The 18804-nt window shown below is 37.4% G+C and overlaps 1 protein-coding gene across 1 annotated transcript; it reads right to left on the bottom strand.

Moving 5' to 3' along the window:
* Positions 1 to 17532, bottom strand: LOC107744096 (protein phosphatase PTC7 homolog). Its single transcript, XM_016557582.1, has 6 exons — positions 17021 to 17532; positions 11343 to 11522; positions 7423 to 7621; positions 4493 to 4616; positions 2883 to 3012; positions 1 to 2770 (listed from the first exon to the last, which is right to left on the bottom strand). Exons 1-6 carry the CDS (start codon positions 17220 to 17222, stop codon positions 2712 to 2714), a joined length of 894 nt encoding a protein of 297 aa, XP_016413068.1. The 5' UTR covers positions 17223 to 17532; the 3' UTR covers positions 1 to 2711.
* Positions 17533 to 18804: the final 1272 nt, after the last annotated feature.

Here is an 18804-nt window from a genome sequence, read left to right on the forward strand (position 1 = left end):
TTACATTGAGACATATTCCAACAAATGCAAAAATGACTATAATTGGATTTCAAACCACCATGTGTTGTTTAGATCAGTTTTTTAAATTATATTATTTATAATTTAATTAAATTTTTTGGGTGATGCTAATACTTCATTATTTTATGGCATTTCTGATCCAAAATAAATCATCCCAATTCTTATTGTCGGACCAAACCAAAAAGTCATTACTCCAGCAAACTGTTAGCTCCGCCTTAAACTAATGCCATTGGTTGAGTTGTTCAAAAAACACAAACAAACAAGCAAACAAAAAAACAAAACAAATTGCAATTCTGTTTGCTGCCTCTAGAGGCGCTGATATCACACACATCACCTTTGACTAAAATAAAAAGACAACTAAAACATTTTCGACCTAGATCACACATTTGGTAATTGACAAGTACACAACTGAATAACCATTACATATGACTGGCTGTTTAGTTGATTTCCATTTCATTTATCTAGAAAGAAAAGCAGATTTGGGACACTATGGTAATTCCGGCAGATACTCTTAACATTTAAAGATTCAACTGCGGTCTTTTAGATGACAGTGAGACATTGGATGAGAAAACCTTGGTCATGCTGGTCTTATGGCTTTCCTGCTTTGGTTTTCTTTACCGATTACACAATGTTGATTTTAACATGACCACAACCCACAAGACGTCACACATAATAAGAGACCACAGTTCTGGTCGAATTGTGTTGCAGGCACAACTGAGGACTTGATTATAGTCCTCTCTGTCTGTAGGTGAATAGCCATGCCTTTATGGAACATATCAGGACAGCAAACCTCACAAAACATTGAGTTCCATGTTTATATAGGATTTTAAGTATGAAAGCTTTAAAGAATATTTACTCATGACCTATACATATATCAATAATTTTTGACATACTTAACTGAGGTTTGCCATCCTGGGCATGCACAATATTTCACATACATTGGAGAAACAAAACTAAAAAGACATTTTAAAAATCTGTATTGCTTTATGTTTTTCCAATCTCAATAAACTGGACAAAAATATAACAATTATGTATAGTTAATGCTTCTCATAGAATCAGTGTTCCATTTTATCCAAAGACTGCAAGCCAATCACACTCAACGGTCTGCATGAATTGTCGCTTTCGTGAAATAAAATCGCCATCAGCGCACCCATTTTTTATTGTACAGGTAAAAACATTCATATAAATAATGTAGTCACTCACACATTTATAATTTACAAAATTAAAGCAGCACATGAGTGTGAAAAATTTCTCTAGAACCAATCTAGAGCGACACAGGAAAAACAAAAACCGTTAGATACCCTTCAATCAATTAAAAAAATAACGCAAGCCTCGCTAGGGAGCACAGAAAACGGCGAAAGGCCTTATGGTCGATCCGTAAAGACCAGCGTTCCCTGACTTCTGCATTCTGTTGAATCTTGTCCACTAAAAGCTAAATATTTATAAAAAATAAAACATTTATTTAGATACCTGACCTTTCAATTCATGAAAAGCATTGCCAGATGCTAGCCATTTGTGCGTGTAGACTTTCAAACTCAAGGGTCGAGAGGTGAAGTCATGCAAATATACATCCAACACGCATTCACAGTCAACATCCACCATCCCCGTGAGCGAGTGTAGCTGTCTATCAGTGGATTGTGACATTCTCTGGTACAGATCTTAGTCAGGTTTGACACCATATTGAAAATAAGGATGCCAGGGATATACTTAGTCTTTACGAACTGTATAAAGGTCCTAGACCATGTAATTTTCACCAAATCACAACTTTCAAAAGTTGCGTTTTTGTCTACGTAACATTTTTCAGAAAGACGTTTTGTCAGCTGATCAATCGGTTTGATGTTAAACAGTACAATCCACTGAACGCACTGTACTTCTAACCCTCACAGCCTCAGTTTCATTCCTGTCAAAACTTAAATATGGCACTACACTGACTAAGGTCTACGATGTCTGTGCAGTTCAGTTTCTATCTTTTATAACCAAACACAAGCTGTACATTTAACCCATCTCCTTCCTGCCTTTCAACTTGCAATCCATCATCCAAGACCTCACAAAGTGATGGTGTAGATGAAGATTGTCTAACTAGAGGTAGATATTCTGGCTGAACAGAACTAGCCAGCACATCCTAAAGCACTTGCATTTCGCAACAGGTTTAAATCTAGCTAAGCCTCTTTCCGAACTTTTATCTACCTTTCTATTACAGCTTAACCAAACAGGACACGTTATACACGTACACACAAAAACACAGAGGCACTCCAGCACATAGAGGCTTCAGAGATGCTTAACTTCTCTCTCAAGACATAGACAACCAACCATTTAACAACAGCTTTTCATTTGCACAAGCCACACGAGTGAATATGACAGCTTCTCCCATTATAAACCACTTTTTGTGGGTAATGCATGGCTCTCCTTGCCCCTTGGAAAAATAGAAATGACTCAAATTCACAACACGGGTTGAAGATTCCCAAAATCCTTTTGGACACAAATGAGGTCATCAATTGTGGACTGTTTGTACCGCTTGCATCACCACCCACACCAGTGAGTTCATGTTATCCTCCTCCCTGCGTTGACTGGAGATCTACTCGAGAAATGGAAGAATGGAAAGTGGTGCTGGGAGAAGTGAGATGGGGAGCAGTGCAATTGGAGAGGGGTGGAAGACACAGGTGTAAGAGAAGAGCAAGCACCACTGAGCGCGCTCAGTCTGTGTATTCTGCCACAATGGACAGAAGCACTGTGATGTCGTCAGGCTTCCCCCCTGAAATGAAAATAGACCAATTACAAGGTCAGTACCGCTGATTATGGATATTCAAAGAGGTTTTGGAATGAGAAAGGTAATGGAAGTCAAGAACCTCTTTTTGAAGACTCACCTCTTACATTCAACCCGTTGTCACAGGCAAACTGGGCGAAAGGGGACATGTAGTTGGGGTCGTAGGCCAACTCATGGGCCTGTTCAGCAATGCTGCGGGCAGTCTGCTGGATACTATCATAGTTGGTGTTCTGAGGCAAAATAAATATAAAAAGAGAGATAAATAAAATGAAAAACCTGGAAAGTACCCACCGATATTATACCGATATATCGGCCAGGGAGATTAATCGGCCATTATATGGCTATTTTGAGATTATCGGTATAGGAAGATAACCTGAAGATAACCTGAAAAAGGTGGAAATCCTACTAATAACCAAGTATAGTGTTAAGCCCTATTCGGACGGTAATTGTTTCTCAGGGGGACGTAAGTGATTTTCACCATTTACAGGGGGTAGTTGGTGATTTAATAGCCGTCCGAATACAGGATGTCGGTGTTTTTCTCTCACCACCCCAGTAAAAATCCCCAGCCGAATTACCTACGGTTTTTTGACAAACACCAAGGTCGTGTGGTAATTTAATTGCCGTCCGAATCCACATCTCTGAGTTTACGAGAAGAAATCGATTCAAAATTCAGCTTAAACCCTTTTTGAGCACTCCCGAACACCGTAAGGTACGTTAACTGTTGTACTTCGGTGTAATTTGCATACATATTTATTTCTGAAATGCTGGAAAGTATTTAAAAGAACAATGCTTCATAACTGCTCACAGCGACTGGGAGCAGAAAGAAAAGAAAAGCACGCAAACATTCGAAATGGGTCTTTATTATGGCAGCAGCAGGTATGCAATACAATTTTAAAAATAGGATCACAGAACTCACTCCTCCTCTGTGAATAGATCGCATCCGAATCCATGAGTTTTATCATTGAGGTGATATGTAAATTTATTTTTACAGACGTCCATATGAGAAACAATTACCATCCGAATCGGGCTTTAGACTGATATATCAGCCATTTTGATTCTAAATTTATCGGTATCAACCGATAATACAGCCCTGCATCTTGAAAAAAAACTAATATTACCAAATTTGATAATGTTGAGTTACCAAAAGCTTGTTTTAATGACAAAAAGTACTCCAAATGCATCATTTAACTTAGAATCTGCAAAGGAGTGGAAAAAAATGAAAAACAGTATAAGGCATAAAATAATGTCTTCACAAGTATTATATATGCGAAAATTGGCTGAGAATTGAACAGAGATGTAACCTAGCCCCGAGGAAGACAGATAATCAAGTCTTCGTGGCAGTTTTTTGGTGATTAAGGGATAATACAAGATTTCTTCACTGTACAAACGGTTGTCAAAAACCGTGAGAAAATGTGACGTGCTTGAGCAAAACGGGCACTATTTTTGATATCAGCATCCCTAAATTAGTAAGAAACAAGTATTGTTGCTGAATGCTGATTTCATTCAGCAAATATGATGCAGGACGGTGTAATTGTGAACACTGGTCCCCTCAGGTCCAATTGCATCTTATTCGCGATCATAACATTGTGTTATATCCACACATATGTGATATCAGCCACGCTAATCTCTATAATATTGGTATAAGCCAAAAACCAAATCAGTTGACTGTCGCCCAAGCACCCTCACATTTAATGCAAGTACTGTCTGTACCTTGAGTTTCTTGAGTTCTTGCAGGATCATGTAGTCAGGCATGTTGTCAAAGAGGCCGTCAGTAGCGGTCAAAATGATGTCCCCTAATTGGACATCAAAGGAAGAGCTATCTGCCGCCTCAGGACTGAAAGAGATCGACAAAAAGATTTAGAATTACACTTCTGTAGAGCATATGCCAATACCAGAATATTTTAATTACTATGCCACCCACATACCCACGATTGATGCCAAGTTATGAACACTGTTATGAAAAATAAATTTAACCTTCTGAATTACACTGATAAAAAAAAAAAAAACAATATGTTAAGCATAAAGGACCTGCAGTTCTCAGATTAAGGTCTATAGGCAAAAATCCAGTAATTTTGTAGAAATGCTAATGGAAAAACAATGATCTAATCAACTAAATTAGACTGAGATACTTGATCAGGGTTGAAACTCAAGCAGTAGTGCAAAAGGGTAACAGGCCAGAGATCTAAACGGAGGGTAATGGACACTTGGGTTTAAGAGAACTTGTCCAGACCCAACATGACCTCTGGACCAAATCCAATCAGTCAGGTTGTTTTCTTGGAAACCAGACAGGCCTCTTTTCAAGCTCCAAATCCCTTGAGTTTTAGTTTAATCTGTCTTAGTGCACTGGGTAAGTATTGGTGCTCTGATTATGGGTCACATTTAAGAAAGCAAAAAGAGGACATTTGCTTATCTGTTCAAAACTTGCTGCTATTATATTAGATGGCTTTGGGTGTTTTCCAGAGCTCTATGGCAGTCTATCATATTTGTTTGTAGGGCTGCCCCCGACTAAAGATTTGTCTAGTAGACTAATAGTCTATTAATTTAAGCCGTTAGTCAACTAAATCACGTTTGTACTAATCTAATTACTTAAATATATACATGGGGGGCCTTTAAGATATAGCCTGTTCTGCGTTCAAGTGCACACATAAAACTAGCCGCAAAAGTAATGACAATGTATTGGAAAAAATAGCAAGGAGATATTTTAGATATTAATAAAAGAGTGTTTTCTGAGTCACTGCTAGCTGCAAAGATGAAGCTGACGACGCCGACTCATCTTCAGAGATGGATTTACATATGGATTACATGAGTGTTCATTTTTGATTTAAATTAGTTTGTTTAAAAGTAGACATTTCAAGCTTTTTATAGATATTTCTCATGTCTGAGGCAAGTAGTCTATAGTTGGTTCATTTTTGTGACGCGGACCAGTACAAGCACCAACCATTAACAATCTAAAACAACAATTTATTGGTACTAAGAATACTGTTGCTTTTTGTATGATAAATTGTTTCTCAGCTGAATTGTCTTTGGATTAAAACATCTGCTAAATGACTAAACAAACAATCATTTCGATCTCAGAAGACCTGCAACACCCGATCTTGATCTTGATTCCAAAACTCAATGTATTTTTTTTTTACTAAATCACTGCCACAGAACTCAAAGCACCTGAGAGGCTTCAAAGTAAATAGACAAATGCATGTAATTCTACTTGTAAATGGATATTTTAGTGCCAATGAGGCACACTTAGAACCCAACACTCAGGTCAAGCTCAGGTCAGATTTCCTGCTGCACATGAGAAAGTTAGATGAGTTTTTTCAGTGGAGGTCTGCCATAACAGACTCTGGACGACATAAACTAAAGGTCCCACATCAATTTAGCAGGACATGTGGAGCTTAAAATAATCACACCCTCTACTGGGACTCAGGAAAAAAAATGTAAACAAGTGTTCAGCACAATGCTGATTGGCAGAGGGGAATGGGTTTGCTTCGCCACCCTCTCTCTTTGATTGGAGGTTTTGGGTATTTGCGCGTGAGTGTTTGGATGTGTGCCCCACGGCAAGACCGTGGCATCGAGGAACTAGAATCACATGGCCTTGACATTAAAGAATTGGGCCAACACTCCCTCACAGTGCTTTAAGCAGAACTCTTTGGCTGTTCTCACTTCTACAGGGTTCAGGAGAATCTCAGCTAATACCTGCTAACACTGCTCAATCTAATAAGTGTCCACGATAAAGAAAAAAGAAAAATAATGCAAGTTTAATGTTCTTAGAAATTCAGAAATGTTTTTTAAAAAATCATACAATTAGAAAAGTTTATATTTAAGACTCTAAAAAAATGGTGTAACCATGATTAAGTATAAACATTCACCTTAAATATATGGTTATGCATGTTAATTAATTATTTAAAATATAGGTTTCATTTTTTTCTTAATTCATGATTTTCGGAGGTCGTATGTCATTTTACAATCTCCAATTAACTTGATTTATTGACCTTGACACAGTCAAGGGGGGTCTGCATATCTCTATGACATTTCCTGTTTTTTTGTTTTCCTTTCAGCATGTTTCTGCACATTGGTTGCATCACATGACTTATCAAATGTTTTACATTTGTTTAATATTTTAACAAAACTTCTTAACTGCTTAAACAGTAATAGTAGATTATGCCAAACAACCAAATAAAGATATAATCTTACTACAATATCAGTACAATATCCCCCCCAAAAAACACTAAAATGTTTTATATTAGACGCTATATTAAATATTAAAGTCTTTTTTTTAAATAAAATAAAAACTTACAAAAAAACTATTTATAAAATAAAATAAATAAAATACTTGCTACAGCAGAGGTGTATTCAAGTCATTATATGTATTAATTGCATATTTTATGTATTTTTAATAAATTAATAGATCTAGTAGAGAAAGAGAAGACAGAGAATGATGGCAGTAAGGGGGGAACGTAATAAATCAAACTCACATAGCCTGCATAAGCACCAGATCAACCTACAGTAGGTGCATCTTACACTATTAATTGATGTAAAAGTCACATGGCCCCACGCGCAGATGTCTGTGACACTGATCTGTGACACACAACCAGCTGTGATACTGCAGTGAGTGTATCCGCTATCAACGAGTGTCACCAACCCACCTGTCACTCAACACCACGCCCTCTGCCCCCGGCGGGGCTATGGACAGCTGGAAGGGTGTGTTGAAGTAGTGTTGCTGCTCGTCTGACCGATGGACCACCTCTCCACCCCGAACCACCAAGAAGCCTGAGTCTCCCAGATTGCAGGTGTGTATCCTGTGACTCCGACGATCCAGAACGACTATGCAAGCTGTGCTACTTCCTAGAAAAGACAGAGAGACAAAAAGAAATAAATTAAACAAATAATATACATAGATTTTTTGTAATTGAAGCTATAATACATAACTTTTTATATGCAAATGAAACAATTTACACTTTCCTTTTTATTCACTCACAAAAACAGTTGAACCTTTGTCCCCATAACATAGTCATGTAACCTACATACTGTGCGCGACAGCATGTCCTCACAGCAAGCGGGTGCCGTGATGCATTGTGGCTCCTATTATATAAGAAGCTGTCTACACTGCAAGCAGCATGACGTCTATGCAGGTAGAAATTGTTGTATGTAAAGTATGTGGGGGGACAATCACGTCCACTGTAAAAATACCACCACCACGTGTTAACAAACATCTGCAATAGGGTTGGGCCGATAGACGATGCCATCACGATGTTAAGCTGAAAGATGTGAACTTTCATGTACTGTAATGCAACAGGTTACCGCTAGCAAGTGGCTAACCTTTTAGTGGCTCCGTAGAACGCTTTATTTGTTTCACGCTTCGGGCACACCCCTAACCCCACCCCCCAATGTCATCATCCATCACAATGTTTCACTGCAGACATCGTCCGATGCCAATTTGGTAGACATCGTCCAACCCTAATCTGCAAGCATAACTGACAGTAGCTGGGTTTCCATCCAAAGTTGCGAATTTAATTTATTCGCAAAATTGGAATATCGTATACAACATTTGCGAATAAGCACCATTTGCATCCAACGAGTCAAAGAGAACAAAATCGTCACTTCCTCATAAACTGGCACTAAATATCACTAAGAAAAGTAGAAGAAGCCACTGAATATAATAATTTTCATATATAATAAATCACTTTGCTCGGGCATTTCAGAGTGACCATAACAACATTTCAGATGCTGTGGAACAAGATCTCCCATTATTCGCACAAGTCAAAAACCACCACAAGCGAGCGTAAAAGCTTTTGCGAATTAAGGAATTTTTATTTGAAATTTGGCATTTCCATCACTCATTTCTAAAGTGATACTTCAAAATGTGCATAAAAACAGGGTGATGGAAACATAGCTACGGGCAAAAAGTAATGTAAAAGTAACATGTACTTTTCATAGAACACAATCGGTAATGCTTTACAATATGGTTTCGTTTGTTAACATTAATGCAAACTAACTTTTACAGCGATTTTGTCAATCTAGGTTAATGTTGATACATAAACATACCATTGTTTATTGTTACATTTGTTCATATACATCAAATAATTTAATCAGTTTGAAATGTTAAAAAATATATTACTATTACTATACTAGTGTTCAAATGTTTGGGGTCAGTAAGATATTTTTATTTAGTAAATTAATACTTTTATTCTACAAGGTGCATTAAATAGATCAAAAGTGACAGTAAAGACATTAATAATGTTACAAAATATTTCTATAAAAAAATGCCACTCTTTTGAACTAAAAAAAAAAAACTATCACAATTTCCACAAAAACATTAAGCAGTACACCTGTTTTCAACATTTATAATAATAAGAAATCAGCAAATCAATTACAAAAATACCAAATCATCATATTAGAATGATTTCTGAAGGATCGTGTGGCACTGAAGACTAGAGTAATTATGCTGAAAATATTCAGCTTCAAAGGAATAAATTAAGTACATTTTAAAATATATTACAATAGAAAACAATAGAAAATAGTATGTAGGCTAGTAATTAAAAATCATAAATGCTGTAAAAGTATTGTTCATTGTTAGTTTATTACACCTAACACTTTACCGTTAACAAATTTAAATCATAACCTATTAAACCTATTTTTAAGAGCAATGTTTCCCACTGATCAGGTTTTAGGTTGAACACTTAATAAAGAGGAATCTCTAATTAGGCTATATGCTGATGGCCTCTCAGTTTATCACCTCACACAATCTTTCCTTTTCTCGATCCCTGGCCAAAGCCTTGTAGTTCAAGCGACCTTGTCTTAGAACGGTCACCCACAGACCTTTATCTCTCCACATGCCTTCCCAAAATAAAAGCAGGTCACTTTTTAAAGAGGCAAACAACTCAGCAAGACGAAGAACATAGAGTGACATTTCTGACAGCTCATGATGTCAGGTTTCAGCAAAAAGACCGGTTGCGTGCTTGGTAATCCAATGCCTTGTTTGAGAATCTAACTTTACTCTCAGTCTTTGCGAGGTAAAAAAGGCATCTGGACCATTTGTTAATTTGAAGTTACCCTAGTAAACATAGGCCTGGGCGATAAAACGGTATCGATATTTATCGACGTGTCATCAGTGGAGCACGAGATGCGGTGATAATGATGTAAGTGACGCTGTTGCATTTTAATGTTTTGTTAGTCTAGCCCTAGGGCTGTCACGATTATGAAATTTGGCTGACGATTAATTGTCTAAAAATAGTCACTCTCAATAAATTGTTAAAAACATTTTTTTCTATTGCTCTTTGTTTTAAATTTTTTTTTTTTTAAATGTCAATAATTATCGATAACGAACAATATGAAACATTATATCGTGGATACATTTTTTAGCTATATCGCCCAGCCCCAAGTAAACAATAACATTTCTGCTGTTTATGAAGACATGCTCAATAAAAATCGTTCCATTTTGTTAGGTCAAACTCTATTTACAAGAACAGCATAGATTAAAATACAATGATAAACAATGAACAAACTGTCACAATACTTTAAGATATTTCAATTTTCAAAAATTTGAAAAACAAAAGTCAAACCTAATTTTACGTCTGTATAAAAAAAAATCCTACTAAATATGCTTAATAGACAATGATGTCTTGCAAAAATCCCTAGAAGGAAGACAAATCAACAGAAATTGCATCTATAGATAAACTCCATTCTACACTGAAAAATAAAATAAAAATATATTAATTATTAATTAATTGTTAAAATCTTACAATAACGTTTTATTTGTTAACATTAGTTAACTACATTAGTTAACATGAACTAACAATACAGCATTTATTAATCTTTACTAATGTAAACATTTGCTAATACATTTTTAAGATCAGAAGTTGCATGTGTTAACATTAGTTAATGCAGTGTGAACTAACATGAACTTTTTATTAACTAACATTAACAGAGGTTAATAAATGCTGTAACAATACATTACTCATTGTTAGTTTGTTAGTTAATGCATTAATGTTAACAAATGAAATCCTTCTAAAGTGTTACCTATTAATTTATTATTTACCTTAGCAACATGGTAATTGGGAGTTTAGTTGTTGCCCATGTAGAGCATTCAAAATCGGTCACTAATGTGTTATCTTTAACTGAAATAAAAATTAGCTAATTGAAATAAAGCTAAAATAAAATTTTAAAAATAGAGGAAAAATTTAAACAAAAACATATATAAAAGAAACTAACTAAAATTTACTAATAATTACTAACTAAATTACTAACAAAATCACAAAGTTACTCAAAAATGTAAAAAAAAAGTAAAATGAATAAATTCTACTACAGAATACAAACAATACTAAAATAACACTGTATGAGATACATGTCATCAAAATCTGCCATTTTTGCTGCTCATAATAGTCAAGCATGAATTCTTGACAATACATTGGGATAAAAACTTGGACAAAAATCAATACTGTACATCACAACGCAAGGACTGTGAGTCATCCTGCAGTTGTTTAATTTATTTATCCTATAAAAGCAGCAGTGAGTGTGTGACTCACCGTGTGGTTTGGTGTGTGTGTGTGTGTGGATAAGATCTTACCCAGCAGCGGTACTTTGTTCTGCAGGAGTTCATAGTAGCCGGAGGTCAGGATGCCCACGGGGCTGCTGGGAGTGAAGCGGCCCACCTTCACGAGCCGTTCACACGTCTTCATCAAGGTGGCAGAGAACTGCGACGGGTCCACGCCGTAATCCCTCCAGCCCCCGACGCCATCTGCAACACCTGAGAGGAAAACAGACCGGGAAAGATATTGTCATTAAGAGTGAAACCAGTTAGTTGGATGTGTGTTAATTTCCTCAACCCTAATAGCTTTAACACCTAACTTCTGACAATCGGATGAAAAGGAAGGAAGAGATGGCGGTTTCTGACGCCGCAGAGACAGATGGCAGCTGCCACAAACCTCCTTCCTGACCTCCTGACTGACTGCGCATTGTGATGGTAATGCAAAACAGCCATCTGCTATAGCACGTCTGACGCCTTCGTTCAACAAAGAGGATGTTAGATGGATATCTTGTGAACCCCTTGAACTCCAAGTAGCTAGTAACTACTGGTTATTCTCTACAAAATCTAATCAGGCAACTCAAGCACTCCCAGCTTCCCATGTGAAAAATGGTACGAACTGCAGACATTTAATTACATCCTCAAAAAACACTGTAAATTAAAGGCATTGTAGGTGATTTGGTTCAAAAACATTTTTTGTTATGCTGCTGGCTGAAAGTCTCTTCACATCCCGATAGCAGTTACAAGTTAAGTGGTCTAAATTTATTCATATCATCTGTGGAAGGTGTAAGATTATAAAATGTTCGTCCAATCATATTCCTTGGTCCGAGCCCGAGGGCTACGATAGGCTGTTCTACCTGCCTGTCAACGTCCATACAGCGTTCGCACAGACATGATACTTCATCAGCGCGTTCATTACGCCATTACAGACCAAGCAAGAATGGAAGGCGAAGGCGTTATTATTGTAATATTATGCCCTTTGTATCGTAATGTTTTCTCAGCGGTGAATGAGACATGAGGTAATATGACACGTTACATTCAACCCTCCACCAACACAGTCTCTCATTGTGTCGCTGGTTAGCCTCTGGTCTGCTTGTGCACGCTCATGTGTTTTGGAGGAGGCGTGGCTTTGGAGAGTGATTTGCAGGGAGGGTGGGATCTTATGCTTTCAAAGCTAGCTTGCTATTGCTGGCCTCTATGAAATCACCTACCCTACCTTTAAATTCAACAATTAACAATTAGTCACAAAAGGAGCTGAATTTAAAATTGCTACCATTTTTGATAGTAGTTGGCTACACAACAGAAAATGGTATAACCAACATATTGAATGATTGAATCGCCTTGCTTGGCTAATTTTCGACAGCCAAATCTAGTCATTTCAAGGAATCCACACAACTTTGAATTTCGAGTGAATATTTCGCAGTGGGTTTAGTGATCTCTGTGTGAGCTGTGCTTTATATATTACTACATTATTGATTATTATTGGAGATGTGAAGAATTAAAGATTGGTGCGACTTCTTGGCTTAAAGGGGTCATATAACGTTGCTAAAAAAAGAACATTATTTTGTGTATTTGGTGTAATGAAATGCGTTTATGCGGTTTAAGGTTAAAAAAAAACACATTATTTTCCACATGCTGTACATTATTGTTTCTCCTCTATGCCCCGCCTTTCCAAAGAGAAAGGAAAACTTGAAATCGCATCATATGACCGCTTTAATTAAAAGAGAGCAAACTTGCTGTGGATTTCATATTTTTATATTTTAGATGTATATGTTGAAATATGATTTTAAAATAGAGAATTATTCCATGTTGAAAGCAGCTTAATAAGGCTGCAATATAATACAGCATTAAATACTATGACGCTGTGTTTTGACATGATACACTGCTACTTTCCTTATTACTGGTAAAGTTTCATTATTTTGAAAACAAGCAAGCTACTGTCACAATGCTGGAGAATGTTGTTAGTAGTGTCTCTACTTTTAGTTAGTCCCTTCCTAACACCAATACGGTGACATCTCACTCTGACTAAACAGTGTAACCACACACACACACACACACATCAAGAATTCAGAGATTGCATGGGCTCAAAGGGAGATCCAGGCTCAAAAGGAATGAGGGGCGACTTATCAGAGTTAAACACAATTTAGAGAAGCACAAATCAAGCTACCATTAACATTTCAATGGAGCTTTGCAAACAAGACCAACTGTTCATCACAAGGCTGCAAACATAGTGGTGTTAGAGTAGGAAAAAATACTTCGGAATGGGAGTATGGGACAATATAACTTGGCAGATACTGTATCGTAACACTTCTCAGGAAGAAACGTTTATTATAACACCACATAGACGACCAACATCCAGGCCAAATCGTGAGGTCAGATAAGCGATTCCATGACTCAAATCTTTATTCCACAACATTTGTATTTAGTTTCATTATACATTAACCTGAGACGACCATATTTACCATAGCAAAAGAGCTAAAGAAAACTGCTCTCAGAGGAAACATCCATCTGTTTTCACCAGCACACACTTGAAGGCAGATTCCAGCGCTGCCATACAACAAGTCCACTTTATGTATCAAGGCGCAACTTCCTTGTGACAAACAGTCACCCAGAGAGCATATGTGCAGCATCTGTATTCAACAGGCTGTGTTAAATGACAGATGTGTTGGCTTTTAATAAAGTTGTTCATGGCGTGTCGTCATGTGACTCCCTAAAAACAATGAAATTTATAAATGTGATAACTATATTTAAAAAAAAAAATTTATATAAAATTATAATAATATACAAATATAAAAAAATATTAAGATGTGCACACTCACATGAAGCAAGGTGAAGGAAAATACAATATTGTATTTTACATTTTTACAGTCATTCAATTGAAACTTTTCTTGAAAATGGCATAGTCATTTGCAAGACTAAATTAAACAATTGTGAATGGAAAGAGAATATTTCAAAGAACTTGATGCATTTAAATGACATACTTTTATGTTTTTCCATGTTCTTTATTGTAAAAATGTCTTTAACCCATTGTATTTATTAACTGAATTAAAATGGGTATCACTGCCATTTTTAATATTTAATACCTCAACATATTATAAACATGCACTGCACGATTTGGGGGAAAAAATCTAAGTGAGATTTTTCTGATCAAAACTTTCTGATACTTTAAAATGCAATAAAAAATCCAGGTTTGCTGTGCTTTTTGTAGAGCTGTATAAGTTGGGGAAAATGTTGTGATTTTATACATTCAAAACATTTTAAATGTTTTTTTTTAATGAAAAACTGGTGGATAATGAGCTGCTCGGGTGTAAACACAGCGTCACACTTCACTTCACTCTGAAACATGCAGCGCATATATTTATTTAAATCGCAGCCTTCACAATTTGATAATCATACTGATGAGTCGTGTAGTGATTACAGGTTTATTTTGATTAATTAAGCAGCCCTAACTTTATCAATTCATGATATATACTTTGAGATATAACATGTTACCATATATAAAGACTTTGGAGGTACCATCAACCCCTATCGGAACATGATTGAAATTAACACATTATTTCCAGTTGGCACAACAAAGGCCACTATAAATAATAAACCTGAAACCTCTAAGCAAGCAGTCATTTAGTCTTAGAAGATCATTTTTTTATTGCAGTTAAATGGAACATCAAATGTCTGCAAAAATTGATAAAAAGCTAGTCGTGATTGGTGCCCATGTTTGGCAGTAATCGCTGCTGGATTAAAGTATGTGTCTGTCTGTGACCGAGCACATCTCTGAGATCTCCTGGAAAAGAGTTTCACTGAACACCTCGCATCCAACTGATAATGTGATTTCAAAGGTTCACACTAACAAGGGCACCAAATAAACCCTTGAGATGTTTCTTCCTGTTTTTAAGACCAGCTCATTAGGCTAATTGGAGTGGAAAGTGAAGATCATCTACTGACCTTTAAAGACTTGTGATAGTAAACAGAGTTCGCTAGACTCAGTGGACAGAGACAAAGACATTTAAAAAGAAATCAAGTATATAATGGGAGATGAGTCAAACCAACTTTAATTTGAAGCAAAAAAGTATTTGAAGATTGGACAAAAATACAAAGGTACAAGTCTGTACTTAACAGCTTTAATGGGGGAATGAACTACAATCCCATGAAGCCTCACCAGTGACATAAAAAGATGGATAAATATAGAACTATTGATTTAAATATGCTGATTGCACATATAGAAGCAGCAGTTACATTTATTGCGAAATATGCATATTTACACAAATATTTAAGCAAATTACAAGCGCAGGGAAACTGAATCAAATCATTTGAGCGCTTCATTTTGTTATGATTCTCTGATTGGTGGAGATTTTGCTACAGAATCATGGGTAATGTAGTTTTTCACCAGAAAGTTTGCTGTTAAACACCATTACTTGAAAAATACGTTAAAAATAAATGGGCTGATGGCTTCAACAAAAGCATTTACTATTGTTTAACAATCTTGTAGCTCACAGTAGGCCTGTCTGTAAATGCTTTATAAGTTATAGTTGAAAATCAATTTCCTCATTGAGAAATTTCAATTGGATTTTTACTTGTGGAACCTGACTGTTGCAATCTATATCCCCATAACAACCACCAGAACAACTGCATAGCAACGCACTAGAACAGTGACAGAGACCACTTTAGAAAATGCTAAAGAGTTGTTTGTAACGGATTAATAGTAGTCAGTAACTAGTATTCTGAGGTAAATTATGCAGAACAAACAGCTGGCCTGCTACTCACGTGCTGCCGAGTCTGTAACAAAAGCCGGTGACCATTCAGTGTAGCACGTGAATGTAACGGGGAACTCTTAAGTTTTCTTGTATTTTGTTAACTTGAGAAAATTATTCCGAGTTTTCTCAGTGACAACTATTCAGTATTATTTAAGGTTGTAGAAATGCTAGAGAACATTTCTGTGGGTCAACGAGAGGACAATGAAGCCGCCTGTGTGTGTCGCTGGAACGTGGATGTGATTAAACAACATGGCCGCCTCCATGCTCAACCATTCTGACCTTTACAAAGAGCTCCTGTAACATTTACAAGCGAGCCCTTGACACTCCTACATAATATAATCGAGTTAATGCATACATGTTTTATGCATACAGCTCATAACATTCTTTAAACAGGTCGAATTACTTAAAACATCAATATTCACCGTGTAAATTACATTTATAGAGTCAAAACACACGCGATCGGGGAAATCTATTAATGTTACGCACGCCAGACTTTAACCCTACAGTCTATGCTTTAACCACGTGTCAATTATATGCGTGTTTCCATGATGGAAATGTTTTACGGGGAAATCATTCTAGTTTCCGCCGCTAGTCGCGCTTTGGGGGTTCAGTCTGGCATCTTTCTGGGTGAAAGGTCAACTTGTGTTACCCAAGCTCATTTGCATTAAATTTAGATTTTATATGCATGATATGATATATAATATTTATAATCGGTTGCCTGGCTGCTACATATTTAAGGAACGCGTGTTAAATCTACATGCGGGATCAGGAAAATCCTAAAGATTCACAAAGAGGGAGGTTATTTCAGGTGAGGGCTGGACTAATCGTGCCTCACACCCCTCCATCACGAACCGAGTGCTGACATTAACCCATGAAGGTCATTTTCACAAGTCCCTAACAAGCTGGTCACCGTGCATATTTGTGCCAAAACAACTGATATATAACACACTGAATTTTGGTGGCGCTCACCCAGAACATCCGCGGACTTGTGCCGGGCAATGAAGCAGGCATCATCGCCGTAACACATGCCCTTCTTCAGGATCCCCTTGCGAAAGTCCTTCCCGAAGCCGCAGCTGGCCGTGATCAGGCGGTAATCTCTGCCGTCCGTTTGCGAGAGTCCGCCCAGGACAGCCCTGGCCACGATCCTGCCATAGGAGAGTACCGATAACATCCCCTGCGGTGTACGGTAAGCGTGTAGCCCGTGTCCCGTGTCTCTAGGATCTGAGCACCGACATTCGGCTCCGCGCGCCGCAGAGGAAGCACACCAACCAGAGCAAGCCGCTTTAAAGTTGATACAAACGCCCTTTCTTCTTCAGTGAACGTCGGACGCGTGAGATATACGGCTGTTTTATGTCTTGGATAAAGTTTCTCCAGTACACTCCATCCTATCCGACATCCTCTAGAGTCTAGTGTACTCACTCACACCAGCGCCGTGTTCCGGAGACAAGCACATACGGGCTCTGAGGTCACGTGACCTGCTGCGGTGACGTCAGAGCGTAGTAGAAACCCAAGGACGTAGTGGAAGAACACGAGCGCTTAAACTGAAATATCGATTACTCTTGTGACTTCTGTGGAGGTGACAAGGACACCATTTTCGTTTATTTTTCCATTGCATACAATATTAAACTATTCTGTGTTGCCGTGGAGCATTTAAAGGGGTCATATGATGCTGCTAAAAAGAACATTATTTTGTGTATTTGGTGTAATGAAATGTGTTTATGTGGTTTAGGGTTAAAAAAACACTATTTCCCACATACTGTACATCAGTGGTCGCCAACCCGTCGATCGCGATCGACTGGTAGATCTTTATCACTGTCCCAGTAGATCCCGAAAAAAAACAGTAAAATAAGTACAAAAATGCATTACATTTCTGGGGTTATATTAATGTATCACTGAAGGGAACTGTCTTGAGAAAAGTGTCGATGGCAATGGCATTTTCTTCTCCATATAAAGCGCAACTCTGCTTTGTTTACAACGGTAAACAAGGAAACGCTATAGTGCGGTCGGTTTATAAGCAGTGTTGCCAAGTCCGCGGTTTTCCCGCAGCAGATATCGTCCTCTTTTGGAAGGCCGAACAAAGTATATTCGCTTTCACAACGAATCACACAGCTCTTCACGACATGGCGGCGGCAGCAACAAAACTACAGCGAGAATAAAAGTTACGCCTTCTTTCTTTGCGTGAACATTTGGGCAGCGTTATGCAAATCTTCCCACATCGTGACGTAGGTATGTGGGGGCGTGTTAGAACGAGCCGTTTTAGGTAGGTGTGGCTGACTCTTAACTTTTATAAAGAATATTTCTTTGGATTTGAGACTTTAGTCTTTGCAACTTTACAGATCTTCTTTATGCACCAAGAGCTTGTAACACTCCAAAGAGAAAGGAAAACTTGAAATAGCATTATATGACCCCTTTAAATTGAAACTTTGCTTTACAACGTTGCTTTAGAGTTCATTTTAATGGGAAATTTTCACATTGAAAACATGAAATGGTCTAACTCCAAAGTACAAACCAAATTTCCCTCACTTTAAAATGATTTTAAAGCAGCACTATGTAACTGCGCTTTAGCGGTTAATAAACAGAACTGCACACATGCCGCGGAAGAACATTTCAACCGGAGCTACTTCTTTAAGTTTATGTCTATGGCGATTCACGCAGGTATGTGTTACTCCACAGCGGTGACAACCCGAACAGGCTACAACAGTCCAAATATAAGTGTACCGTAGTGATTCGGAATAAGACAAAAACGCGGTTTG

This window comes from Sinocyclocheilus rhinocerous, unplaced genomic scaffold, assembly GCF_001515625.1.
Source record: "Sinocyclocheilus rhinocerous isolate Xijiao unplaced genomic scaffold, SAMN03320098_v1.1 scaffold287, whole genome shotgun sequence".
NCBI classification, from domain to species: domain Eukaryota; kingdom Metazoa; phylum Chordata; class Actinopteri; order Cypriniformes; family Cyprinidae; genus Sinocyclocheilus; species Sinocyclocheilus rhinocerous.